The sequence below is a fragment of the Cricetulus griseus genome, chromosome 2, assembly GCF_003668045.3.
Source record: "Cricetulus griseus strain 17A/GY chromosome 2, alternate assembly CriGri-PICRH-1.0, whole genome shotgun sequence".
Lineage (NCBI taxonomy): Eukaryota > Metazoa > Chordata > Mammalia > Rodentia > Cricetidae > Cricetulus > Cricetulus griseus.
Window position 1 is genome coordinate 458,071,723 of NC_048595.1, and position 12,823 is coordinate 458,084,545.

General features: G+C 49.6%; 1 protein-coding gene across 3 annotated transcripts; it reads left to right on the forward strand.

Annotated features, from left to right (window-relative positions):
* Positions 1-2,953: 2,953 nt before the first annotated feature.
* Positions 2,954-10,914, forward strand: Zbtb14 (zinc finger and BTB domain containing 14). Of its 3 annotated transcripts, none has more exons than XM_027397808.2 (3): positions 2,954-3,384; positions 5,659-5,742; positions 7,718-10,914. In XM_027397808.2, exons 2-3 carry the CDS (start codon positions 5,740-5,742, stop codon positions 9,062-9,064), a joined length of 1,350 nt encoding a protein of 449 aa, XP_027253609.1. In that variant the 5' UTR covers positions 2,954-3,384; positions 5,659-5,739; the 3' UTR covers positions 9,065-10,914. The 3 variants fall into 3 exon arrangements, with proteins under 3 accessions (XP_027253609.1, XP_027253611.1, XP_027253610.1); XM_027397810.2 differs by lacking the exon at positions 2,954-3,384 and adding an exon at positions 3,479-3,535; XM_027397809.2 differs by lacking the exon at positions 2,954-3,384 and adding an exon at positions 4,337-4,461.
* Positions 10,915-12,823: the final 1,909 nt, after the last annotated feature.

A 12,823-nucleotide genomic window follows, 5' to 3' on the forward strand; every position in this document is an offset into this window, starting at 1 on the left:
TCCTAGAAGATTCTAGAGCCACGGCAAGGGCACACCTCTGAATAGGAGCAGTGTGATGGCTATTCTTGCTTGTCAATGTGGAATTAGCTAAAGCCCAAAAGCAGAGGGCACACCTGTGAGGGATTTTTTTTTTCACTTAGTTTGAAGTAGGTAGATTTACTTCTATTCCAGACTTTTGCAGAAAGAAGACAGACAGATGTCTTTCATCTGGATCTTGAAGCAGGAAGACATGCCTTTAATTTTGGCTACATCTTTTGCCTAATCTCTATTGCTTGTTCCCATAGTCAAAACCAACTGTAGACCCCACAGTCAGTGTGATGGAGACATCAGCTCCACTAACTGGACAAATGTCAGCTGTCCTGTAAAAGGTTGTTTTGTATCCGTCTACACTCTGGCATTCCTCGCCACCCTCATGTTCCATAGTCCAGTCCATCTCAGAAATGTTTCCTTTCAGGGGCCATGAGCGTCCTATGTAAAAACAGCTCACTCTGAGTGACCCCATCAGTTGTCTCCCATCTAGAACGACAGCCATCGTTACTAGAAAAGGAAGAACACTTTCACCAAAGACCTTATATTTCAATGTATTCCAGGAGGGCCTTGATTTCCTACTATCTCCACAATGTGCCCTTTAACGCTGAATTCTAGGTTGATTCTTGCTATCGACTGATGTTTTCTGAGTCTCATAGGTGCTGAGCGTGCTGACATAGGCAGGAATTCCCCGTTCCTACACCTCCTTCCCATGAAAATGTCTCCTTTATTAGTTTTGTTCCTGTGAGTCTCCATGATAAGCAAGGACCAGGCAGGCAGAGCACAGGTAGCATGAACATAAAATGCAAGGAGTAATTGATATAAAACTAAAAATGCCAGGCATTTCATGGTTCTCATGCTTATCAACTCTTCTGAACTAATTTAATTTCACCAGCTTGGTCAAAAACACAGGGAGGGATTGTTTTCCGTGACAATAAATCCAGGAGGAGTGAAGCAGGTCCCCAGGTGTGGTCCAAGAGCATCCGTGGTGGTAGCAGTGAACTTTACTGCAAGCTAGCCACGATCCCTCACCGTGACCTCCAGCCATGGCTCTACTGCTTCATGACACAACTCCATGACAGAGTGCTGTCATTAGTCCCCTATAAACAAAGCACAGACTGGACTGAAGTGTAAACTTAGAGCTATGCAAACAAGAAGAAAGCGAACAGTCGAGTGTCAAGTATGATGACCACTTCCTGCTGCTGCCATGGTAACCCGATGCCACCGATAGTGTGGATGGCCTTAACAACAGGGGACTAACATTTGCACTAAGAATTTACCTGGGCACTGTGAGGGTCAACCCTCAACAACTGCCCTGCTTTCCTTGTCTCCGTTTCAGAAAGCAAGAGGGTGAGTCTTGAAACAGTGGAGAGATGAGTCAGTAGTTTCGAGCTCTTATTCCTCTTCCAGGGGGACCAGAGTTTGGTTTCCAGCACCCATGTCAGGTGGCTCACAATGGCCTGTAACTCCAGCTCCAGGGGAATCCAATGCCTCTGCCTTCCAAATGTCAGGTGCACTCATTCGAATGCAACCATGTGTTCCAGCACACCCACACTTAAAATAAAATAAATCATTAAAAAAAAAAAAAAAACGAGACTTGGAAAAGTTAAGTTATCCAGTATTTGAACCAGATATGCCTGACTCTAGAGTAGGTTTATTCTATGTCAACTCTTCCACCACACCTGCTAATGAAAATGCTATTGCAGCATCGAAAAAGGAGTGTGGGAGCTGGAGCAACAGCTCAGCTGTTAGGGGCACTTCCTGTTCTTCTTGCAGGGGACTCAGGTTTGGTCCCCAGCACCCACATGGTGGTTAACAATCATCCTGCCCTCTTCTGTTTTCCACCGGCACCAGACACACAAGTGGTGCACGTCCGTCAATGCAGGCCAAACATACGGCAGGGAAGACCTGTAGCAGAACACCTTGGGAGATGTTAAACCATTACAGCCGAGGGTGAACAGATGTTCTTTAGAAAACAGAGGTAATCACGATATCCCTTCATGTTTACTTAAGCGCCAGGTACAGGCGTTCTCTCGTCACCTTCCCATAAGTCCACGGTCCTGCCCCAATTTCAAATGTTATTCTCGTGATTTGACACGGGCTGTTAGAAGTGTGACTCTAAGGAGCAGGGTAGCTAAATCCAGCTGCCAGCGTTGTAGGTTGGACAGAAAATCTGGGAGCTAAAGGACGTCCCAGGACCTGAGCCCGAGGGCGGGTGAAGAGGCTCATGCCATGCAGCACAGGGAACACAAGGTTCCACAGCCAGGAAGCATAACGAACATGGATGTGCTGACAGCACCAAGCAATCAGACCTCCCCGTGGGAGCTGCAGACGCATGGGGGCCAGAGCGGGAAGCAGCTGGGTAAACGCAAGGGCACCGATAGAGCCTGGCAGATCCAGAGCTCCGGAGGTTGTGCAGATTGCCCTAGGCGACTGGCATTGCCCCTTACATTCCAAATCACAGACGGCTCTTCATTTGCTCTGCAAACGCCTGCACCCCCATAAACAATGCGGCAGCGACCGGAACCCAGCCGCCTGCGTCCAGGAATCGCGCCTTGGGTATCCGGGCGAGAGAGGGAGAGCAGAGCACGAGCGGTGCCCGGGACACCTGCCCAAAAGCCAGGACGAGCTCAGCGCCCGAATCGTGCGCGCCCAGGGGCAGCAGTGGCCCACGCACATGCACACGCACGGGAGCGCAGGCTCCCGCGTTCCCGAGGCAGAGCCCAGGTCGGGCGCCGGCGGGAGCCCAGGAGTCGCGAGCTGCAGGCGGGGCGGGTGCCCGAGGACTGAGCTCGAGCATTCGCTCCCTTGCGGCCGAAGCTCCGCCCCGGCCCCGCCCCAGCCCCCGCCCAGTCCTTCTCCCGCGCGCGGGCTTCCGCGCGCCCCAGGCTGCTGCCGCGCGCGTGCGCGCGCGTGCGCAGGCCAGGGGCCCTCCGCGGGCGGCCCCGTAGAGCCCAGGGAAGCGTCGACCCGTCAGGACCCAGATTAACCCTTTCCCTGCACGCTCGCTCGCTCAAGAGGCCCGGGTCGCGTTCCGTGCCTGCGCCAGCGGCGGCGCGCCTTCTTCAACCCCAGCCCGCACCGCGCATGCACGGGGAGGGGGGGTGGTGGGGGTGTTCGCGGCCGGCTAGATAGTCCGTGCTCGTGCAGGAGGAGGAGGGCTGCTACCACCAGGGACGTGCACGATTTTCCCCCCCACCCCACCCCCTCCCCAAACTACAAAAAAAAAAAAAAGAAAGAAAAGAAAAAACCCCAAACACTGCCACCCACCGTGCCCCCGCGTCCATCCCGTCCCGGCCTGCGCGCTGCCGAACGCGGGAGCCCACGGCGAGCGTCTGTGGCGGTGCCAGGGTGCAGGTAAGCGCGGGCCGGGTGCTCAAAGGGCCGGGGCGGGCGCGGGGACGCGGGGGCAGCCGGCGGCGGGCGGGCGCGGCGGGGCGGCGGGGAGGAGGCGCGTTCCCGCCGAGCTCGGGCAGCCGCCAGCTGCAGGATGTGGCGGCGCAGCGCGGTGCGAGCGGGATCGGGCGGGGCCGCGGTTGGGCGTGGGGGGCCGGGCGCCCCGGGGCCGCGCAGGCCAGCGAGCGAGCGAGCGAGCGAGCCGGCGAGCGGGTGGGGAAGAGGCCAGCGCGGCGGCCCCGCGCGCGCTCGCTCGCCCGCCCTGCTCGCTCTCTCGCTCGCTCGCCCGCCCGCCCGCCCGGCGGCCGAGTTCATGGCCGCCCGGCTCTCCGCGCCGCAGTGCACCGCGGTGGGGGTGGGGACGCCCGAGCCGGGGCCCGAGCGCGGCCCGCGGGGCGCCGCCCCTCGCCGCTGTCCCTTCCCCACCACCCCGCATCCCGGAGCAGACGGGACCCCCACCCCCACCCCCGCGCACGCTCCCCCGCCTGCGTCCGCCGAGCCCCGGGGAGCCGGCCGCGCGCCGCCCCCGCCCCTGGCCGCGGGAGGGCGCGGGAGGAGCAGACGCGCAGGCCGCGGAGTGCGCGGGGCGCGAGCTCGGGGCTCGCGGGCGGGCAGGGCGCGGCGCGGCGGCGCGGGCTGCGGAACCGGCCGCATGCTCGCCCGCTCCCGTGCTCGCCGCGCCGCCGGGGCTGCTGCGGGCCGGGGAGGAGCCTCGCTCCCGCGCCGCCACCTGGAGAAGAAGTGGCGGGTGGTGGAAGGGTGAGGGTGGCCTGTCGCCGGCGAGCGGGCGAGCGGGCGCCGCGCACAGGAGCTTTTGTCTGGGGGGAAAGAATGCCAAGGGCTCGCTGCGCTCGGCGGCTCCCAGGGCTGCGGCATGCGGGCGAGCGTGGGGCCCCCCACGCGCGCGCACTGTGCGCCCCGGGTCTCGCGCGGGGCCCAGGCTCCCCGGCTCCCAAGTTGTGCGGCCGCCACGGGGAAGTGGTGTGGCCGCCATTGTCGCAGCTGCTCCGGAATAAGGAGGCGGCTGCGGCTGCTTATGTAAGTTTGCTTTGGGGCTCGGCGAGGGCGCCTTAGCGCTCCCGGATCCCCATTCCGGAGAACTGCTAGCCAGGAGCTGCTTTCTGGCATTGTAGGTGTTGGACGGCGCCTCGTCCCGCACCTCCTGACACACATACTGGCAGTGGCTATCTTCCGGTTTGACTCATTTGAACTTAGCAATGGGGACATCTCTATAGGAGGGAAGAAAAAAAAAAAAAAAACCCGAGCCGATTGGCCCATGACCTCCTTTGAAAAAAAAAAATCACACTAACCAGGAAAAAGAGAGAGGCTGCACAATGATGTGTTGCCATGGCTACTGTAGGGCCACTCTTCTGCAAGTGCCATGCCCTTTCTCTTTCTGATCCCCACAGTTAGTGGCAGCAGAAGTGTCACCCAAAGATCCCGAAGGGAAATTCCTCCCTCCCTCGGGCTGACTGCAGGCCCAGGCTGCATACAGGATGCTGGAAGGCGAGATGCAGAACGGAGCATCCTTAGAAATCGCCTTACCGGCCCTCACACAGTACAGAGGAGAAAGCTGCTAGTTTGGGGCTCTGTGGTTCCTATCGAAGGAACTTTTTAGGGGTCCTACGGTGGAGTCTTGAGCCAAGTCTTTGTCGGAGACTGGACAGCCACCTGCTTCTAATAACTTCTGTATTTGTGGCATTAGAGGTCAGCAGAAGATACTTTTGTTCTTTGGTATATTGGTCTGCCGAATGTGGCACTCTTTAGATGAAGAGTTAAGAATCAAGGGAAATTCTTTGAGCCTTCGTGTAGGAAGGGATAGAGGACAAAGTGGAGTTTCTCCACTGCAGTCTTATGGACAGTTTGTAAATTGTATGAACAGAGTAGTGTATTTATTCCTTCCTTCCCCCTTCTAACTGTTGGATACCTGCGCTCCTGCAGCCTTTGCTGTATTTAGAGAAACATGCAAAAGGTGTAGAGGTTTATAAATCCTAAAGGAAAAAGTGGAGAGCTGGGTACCCCACAGGAAATGATGGGGGGGGGTGAGGAACACTGATGTCTTAAGGATCTGTGTGACCTACCACACAGAAAAATGGGTTCATATGCAAGAGGGAGAACAATAAGGGGGTCTGTGGTTTTTGTGTTTTTTTTTTTTCTTGGAAACACTAGGTTTAGAATTTGAAGAAGAGAAAAATCTCACTTAGTCTTTTATCTTTTATTTTTTCCCCATGGTAGGTCTGGCTTGCCTCTGATCAGACTTAGTCTGATCTGAAGATATTGGAGTTTAAGGCATTAAGAAAATAGCCTGAATTGTTCATGGTAAGTATGCCTTAGGGTATTAAGATTAGAATATCATTTGACATTTGATTTTTTTTTTTTAAGTATCTCAGGTCTAGGGGTATCAGAAAAGGAGTAGTGTTCTTGGTTTAAGCAAGTCCCTGGTCCCCACTGTATTCTCTCTCTCTCTCTCTCTCTGTCTCTCTCTCTCTCTCTCTCGTTATACATTTACAACCCTATTCCCTCAGACTTACATTTTATTGAATAAAAGTAAGACAGTTTTTAAGTAGAAAATGTAAAACATTGTTTTTAGATCAATTTTTTAACACATCTGGAGGTCTTTCATGATGGTTCTGAAATTCTTTTGCTTTTAAATGACTCCCAACACTTACCGAGTGCAGGTTGGACCTCCATATGTCCAAAAATATTCAAAATCTGAAAATTTTTGAAGGCTGATTAGAAGCCACAAATGAAAATCCCATACTGTAAGTTTTGTTTAAAATACTATTTGAGCCAGGCAATGGTGGCCACACATCGCTCAGGAGGCATAGGCAGGTGGATCTCTGAGTTTGAGGACAACCAGGGCTACACACAGAACCCTGTCTCAGAAAACTGTAAAAAGCAATAAATGGAAATAAAACATTTTTGAAATACTACATAAATTAACCTTCTTGCTATGTATATAAGGCACATATAAAATATCAACTAGTTTTGTGTTTAGGCTTGGACTGCCATCCCCAACTGATCTCATGGTGTATGTGTATGTATTACAAAATCTGAAAAAAATCTAAAACTTGACACTTCTGGTCCCAAGCTTCCCAGAGAAAGGATACTTAACCTGTATGTCTGTTGTTAACTGGATGGCTGGATCCTGGAACATGAAGCCAGTCATCAGTTTCCTCCCAGATGTCTTTTGGGGTCAGGATCAGCCCAAAGCTGCTATGGAGAGACTAGAAGACGACACAGGCTATCATGGCTACGATGCCCTCTCTAGTTCTTCAATGGTGGCTTGTCTCTTCTCTCAAGGAAATGTAATGCCCACCCCTGATGTTATTTTCCCGAATCCTCCACATCTGAAGTTAGATGTCGCAGACAGGACTTGTCAATTCTTGTTTTCTTCCATGCTGTGTATACATGTCTGCCTGTGTTTGTGGATTCTTGTTTTCTTCTGTGCGTGTATGTGCTGTGTATACATGTCTGCATGTATGCTAACATGCGTGTGTGTGTGTGTGTGTGTGTGTGTGTGTGTGTGTGTGTGTGTGTGTGTGCAGCCATTCCTGTGGAGATCCTGGATTCCTTGTTCTTTGAGGCAGAATCTCTCTGTTCAACCTGGAGTTTATTGTTCAGCTAGTCAAGCTAGCCGGCTTTGTTCCAGAATTCATTTGGACCTTCCCAAAATTAGAGGTGACCACCATGTGCCCACCTGCCTTTACACTGGTGCTGGGAGTTCAGCCCCCTTACACTTGTGCAAGTGCTTTTCCCCACTGAGGTCTCTGACTCCAGGACTAGAGGATTCTTCTCTCAACCCTGTAACTTAACATTTCAAGGTCAGGCTGTGTATCAGTCATTCCTCTGTCTTGACAGTCTGACTGCCTGAGTTTTTAAATCACATTTCCTGGTTTTGATTATTAGATCTTAAATAGCTATAGGATGTTGGGCAGCTCCCTAACTAACCCCTTTTGTAAACTGAGGACAACACCTACTTTGTAGGATTATTTGTCTTCAAGTATATCAAGACATCTAAAACATACAGAGTAATGCCTGCTATGTATTTTTGTACAAAGCTGCCATTATTATTATAACTGGGAAACTGTTAATAAACTGTTAATAATACTTCAATATAGCAATATGGAAATCCCTTATCTGGGGTTATTCTTTTCTACCTGTCTTTGGGCTACCTTTAACATCGAATTTCTAACTTGTTAGGTTCTAAATATTGACAGTATGACTGGTTTTTTTCTTTGTTTATTTGGTATTGGTTTAAACTTAACTCCTTAAAAACATTTTTTTTGGGCAGGAGTTTTTCATCAGTATGTCTGAAACCATAAAATATAATGACGATGATCATAAAACACTGTTTCTGAAAACGCTGAACGAACAGCGCCTGGAAGGAGAATTTTGTGACATCGCGATCGTGGTTGAAGATGTGAAGTTCAGAGCCCACCGGTGTGTCCTCGCGGCCTGCAGCACATACTTCAAGAAGCTCTTCAAGAAGCTGGAGGTGGACAGCTCTTCCGTCATAGAGATCGACTTCCTCCGCTCCGACATATTCGAGGAGGTCCTGAACTACATGTACACAGCCAAGATCTCCGTGAAAAAGGAGGACGTCAACCTGATGATGTCGTCAGGTCAGATTCTGGGTATCCGCTTTTTGGATAAACTCTGTTCTCAGAAGCGTGACGTGTCTAGTCCCGACGAAAGTAACGGCCAGTCGAAGAGTAAGTACTGCCTCAAATTAAATCGCCCCATGGGGGATGCCGCTGACGCTCAGGATGATGACGTGGAAGAGATTGGGGACCAGGATGACAGCCCTTCAGACGACACGGTAGAAGGCACTCCCCCGAGTCAGGAGGACGGCAAGTCTCCCACAACCACCCTCAGGGTTCAGGAAGCGATTTTGAAAGAGCTGGGGAGCGAGGAAGTCCGGAAAGTGAACTGCTACGGCCAGGAAGTGGAATCCATGGAGACTCCCGAATCCAAAGATTTGGGGTCTCAGACCCCTCAAGCCTTAACATTTAACGATGGGATGGGTGAAGTGAAGGATGAGCAGACTCCTGGCTGGACAACGGCTGCCAGTGACATGAAGTTTGAGTATCTGCTTTACGGTCACCACCGGGAGCAGATCGCCTGCCAGGCGTGTGGTAAGACGTTTTCTGACGAAGGCAGACTGAGGAAGCATGAGAAGCTGCACACGGCAGACAGGCCGTTTGTCTGTGAGATGTGTACGAAGGGTTTCACCACCCAGGCGCACCTGAAGGAACACCTGAAAATCCACACAGGGTATAAGCCCTACAGCTGTGAGGTGTGCGGGAAGTCGTTTATCCGCGCCCCGGACCTGAAGAAGCACGAGCGGGTTCACAGCAACGAGAGACCGTTTGCGTGTCACATGTGTGACAAAGCCTTCAAACACAAGTCTCACCTCAAGGACCACGAGAGGAGACACAGAGGGGAGAAGCCTTTCGTGTGCGGCTCCTGCACCAAGGCGTTTGCCAAGGCCTCGGATCTGAAGCGGCACGAGAACAATATGCACAATGACAGGAAGCAGGTCACCCCCAGTGCCATCCAGAGTGAGACGGAACAGTTGCAGGCTGCGGCTATGGCTGCCGAGGCCGAGCAGCAGCTGGAGACCATCGCCTGTAGCTAGTGTCAGCTTGGGAACACTTGGCCTGGGAGGTCGATGCCGAGGTCGCGTTGATCGGAGCCTGTCAACACCTTTGACTGCTGCTGTGGCAACTTAGAGTGTTGTATGGCTGGACCTGAGGCAGAGCTCGCTCTGGTTAGGTAATTTTCAAATTTCTCAAGGCAGTTGCGTTCCCACTTTCTGACCAAACAGCCTTCCTCCCCACCCCCCACCGTGGTGTCTAGTGTTCACCTTCCCTGTAAGCTCCCCTGGCCCTTCTCTGTGGCTTTAATTTGAAAACTCCTCTGTCCGGTTGGAAGTGAGCGGCTTCTGTTCCATTCTTGATTTCTCTACGCTTGCCAAGCGGGTGAGTGTGCTGAACAGAGTCATTGGAAAAAAAAAATCCATTTCCTAATCATCCCCATACATGTGACTTCCAGTCAAAACAGCAGTCTTAGTAACTGGATACAAGAACTTCCTGTTAGTTCAGGAAAAAAACGTTGGTGCATGCGGACGCAGGGCACTGTATAAATACAAAACCAAGTTTGGAAACATGGAATGGTGTTAGTTTTGTATTTTCCTTTGGTTGATTTTTAGATATCTCTCTGTATATCATTGTTTTTACTGTTTCTGTGGACAGTAAATGGTTGCCTTGCTGAAGTGTTTCTTAATCCTTTGATGATGGCCCCTGTATGTACTCCACATGCTGCCGGTCACGTGTGCCTCAGGGTGAGTGAGACCACTGGAGTGCTGGCTGTGCCGGAACTGAGTTCCTCTTCCATCCAGGGTGGGCCGCTCTACCTGAGGGTGTCTGTGGCGTGAGGGGAGTGAGAGGAGGAGAGAAGTCTCCAAGACAAGGTTTCCACAGATACAGAAACCCCAAGATTTCCTAGGTCTTCAAATCCTGACTGATTTGAGAATTGGTTTTGTATTCAAGATCAAAATGAGGACAAGAAACAGAAGTGATTCTTGATGTTTTTGTAGGTGACAGATGATCAAGCTTTGGGACTCTCTGGGGCACTCCTTTTCTCACAAAGAAGATGCTGAAATGAATTTAAGATCTTTCAAATGTGTAAATAGTAGTGTTGGTCCTACATGTTTCAAGGAAAAGGACAGCTGCACTTTTTATTATTTTTATTTTTTATTTTTTTTGCACATTGGATTAAAGTACCTTTCATTGGCAACAAACATCAGACTGTCTTAACCAGTATTGAAGATCATCAGACCAAACATTTCATGTTTTCCAAGTATGTTTTATCACTGGCTACAGTTTTCAGTAGAAGCTGGCTGCCTTTTTGTAGCCATAAATCAGAATTATGAACTTTGTTTCAGATCTGGCATACTAAATGTGCTTTTAACTATTTCCTTAGGAGTATATTGAAACGCCAGCAGAGTTTGAATTACGTTCTGTGAGAGAGTATTAGATGATTGTTTTAGGATATGTACAGTTGTAGAAAGTGCCAACTTTTAAGATTCATGTTGGTTCTTAAGATTTTCTTTTAAAAAACATAACATTAAAATGATTTCATTACATGGCTTGCTGTATTACCCGTTACGGCTATTGTGAGAAATTTTTATTTTCATAATTGGTGTACGTGTTATGCCCAAGATTGTCAGGTGGCGATGCTGCCTTTCAAATTCTCTTATTTATTGGTAAAATGTTTTGGTTTAAAATTAATTTTTCCTGAAAGCTCTTTGTGTTCTGTATCGGAGGCAGTCCTGTCAGTGTGTTTCTGTGCTGTAAGGAGGGGCCGACTGCTGTTCCCAGGCTGTGTTGACCAAAGCAAACGTGAAATCAGCTGACATCCTGTTGATAGCTACTTCAACAAACCATATTTTGGGCCTTTGTTTTTGTATATAAAGAAAGTACTCTACTTGTCTTGTTCTCGGTTGTTTCTTATGGCTTCGTTGTACACATCTGGATCCATTACTACCTTAGTCTTGGTTTTACAGAGGTATAGACTTCACATATAAAATTCGTCCCTGTAGAAAGCCTGTAATCATGTCGGTACCTAGAAAAACAAAGAACTTTCGATACTTTTGTAGTACATATTTAGCATTTGAACTACTTTGTACATGAAATGTGTTTGTATTACAACATCCACCATGGGTGCTGGGTTCCTGTTGGAGTGCACATTTCTTTAGATATTTTTAGTGACAGTGGGATCTTAAAATTGCTTTTCTTGGCCCTGACAGTAACACTCCCTCTCTCCTCATCCAGCCAGCCCTAGTCATCCCCTGGGTAGTAAACATCATGTTAGGTTTCTCCAGGGGCTTAGAGAGCACCTCCTGGGTGTGCTGGCTCTGAATCTGCAGCAGAGTAGAGGCTAATCGAAACATCAGCATTGCTACCTTTTCTCAATACTGCTGGTTTCTGTGCAAAGTGTATGTCCACAGACATTGTGTTGGCTTTCATGCCAGACTCCATTTGTTAGGCATTGGTTTCCATAATGAATATTAGGAACTGTAAGCTTAGGGTAGTATGTTAGTCGACTTTCTGTTAGTGTAAAAACAGCTAAGAGAGTTGGCCGTTGGTGGCACAGGCCTGTTACCCCACCTCTCAGGAGGCTGAGGCGAGATCCCAAGTTCAAAGCTTGCCTACGTAGCTAAAGAGTGAGTTCAAGACCACTCTGAGCAAATGGGTGACACGGGATATGGCACAGGATCAAATCGCTTGCCTATCATGCATGGAATTCAGTCCCCTATACTGGAGGGCTGGGGGGTGATGGGCACAGATTCAGACACATTTATAACAGCTCTGAGCCTGGATTTCTTCCCTTTTAAGGTAATGGTGTGGATTTCTACTTCATTGCTTACCATGTAAATGAATGTAACTTTGGGCCCAGTACTCAACTCTCTAGCTACACCAAAAATATTTCCTGGGTCTTTGTGGTATTGGTTTATTTTAGACAGCGTATCACTCTGTAGCTTGGCTGGCCTCAAACTCAAGAGATCAGCCTGCTTCTGCATCCTCAATGTTGGGACTACAGGCACGTGCCAACAAAACCCACCAGTCAAGGAGTTCTCAGTGACACAAGTGTACGTGTGTGTGTGTGTGTGTGTGTGTGTGTGTGTGTGTGTGTGTGTGTGTGTCTGTCAATTCTATAATTGCTGGCTCTGGTTTATAGACTGATAACCTAACCTCATTTAAAGAGTTGGTAACAAAATACCTACAGAAGCTGTGTTTAATCTTGATATTTGTAAGCTACGCATTCACAGCCTTGTTCTTAAAACATTCATCCTAGAATCTTCTTGGGTTTCATAATTGCCCATCATTTGCCCATTCTTAAATAGGTCATTGGCATGTAGACAAGTGTACACCCTAGTTTGGTTGGCTTCCAAACCTACATAGGGAACATGACGACACAGCCAGGATTGCAATTTTGAGAGCCATATGTGAAGTCATCCATCTAGAAAACACTGTTATATAAAGCTTTTCCAAAGTGAATGTTGTTTGGTATTACCCTTCCTTGTTTGCATCAATTCCAAGAATGTATGTTTTGTTGCTGAAGGGATTAAGACTATCACCCTAGAATTTTCATTTTAGTTCTGGAGTTTTCTGCTTGCTTTTCTTTGGAGGTTATTTTTATGAATCTCACAGGAAAGCACTTTCTGTGGAGCAGGATAGTGTCCACTGACAGTCCTGGCTGAATGCCTGGTACTTACAGGGCCAGGAATTGGACTGGGTATTAGGAGTGCAACAATGAGCAGGACCCCATTCCTGCCGTTCAGAAAAGTTCTATAGACTTTAAAGTAGTATAGTCCTCGCACGTGTGCAAAATG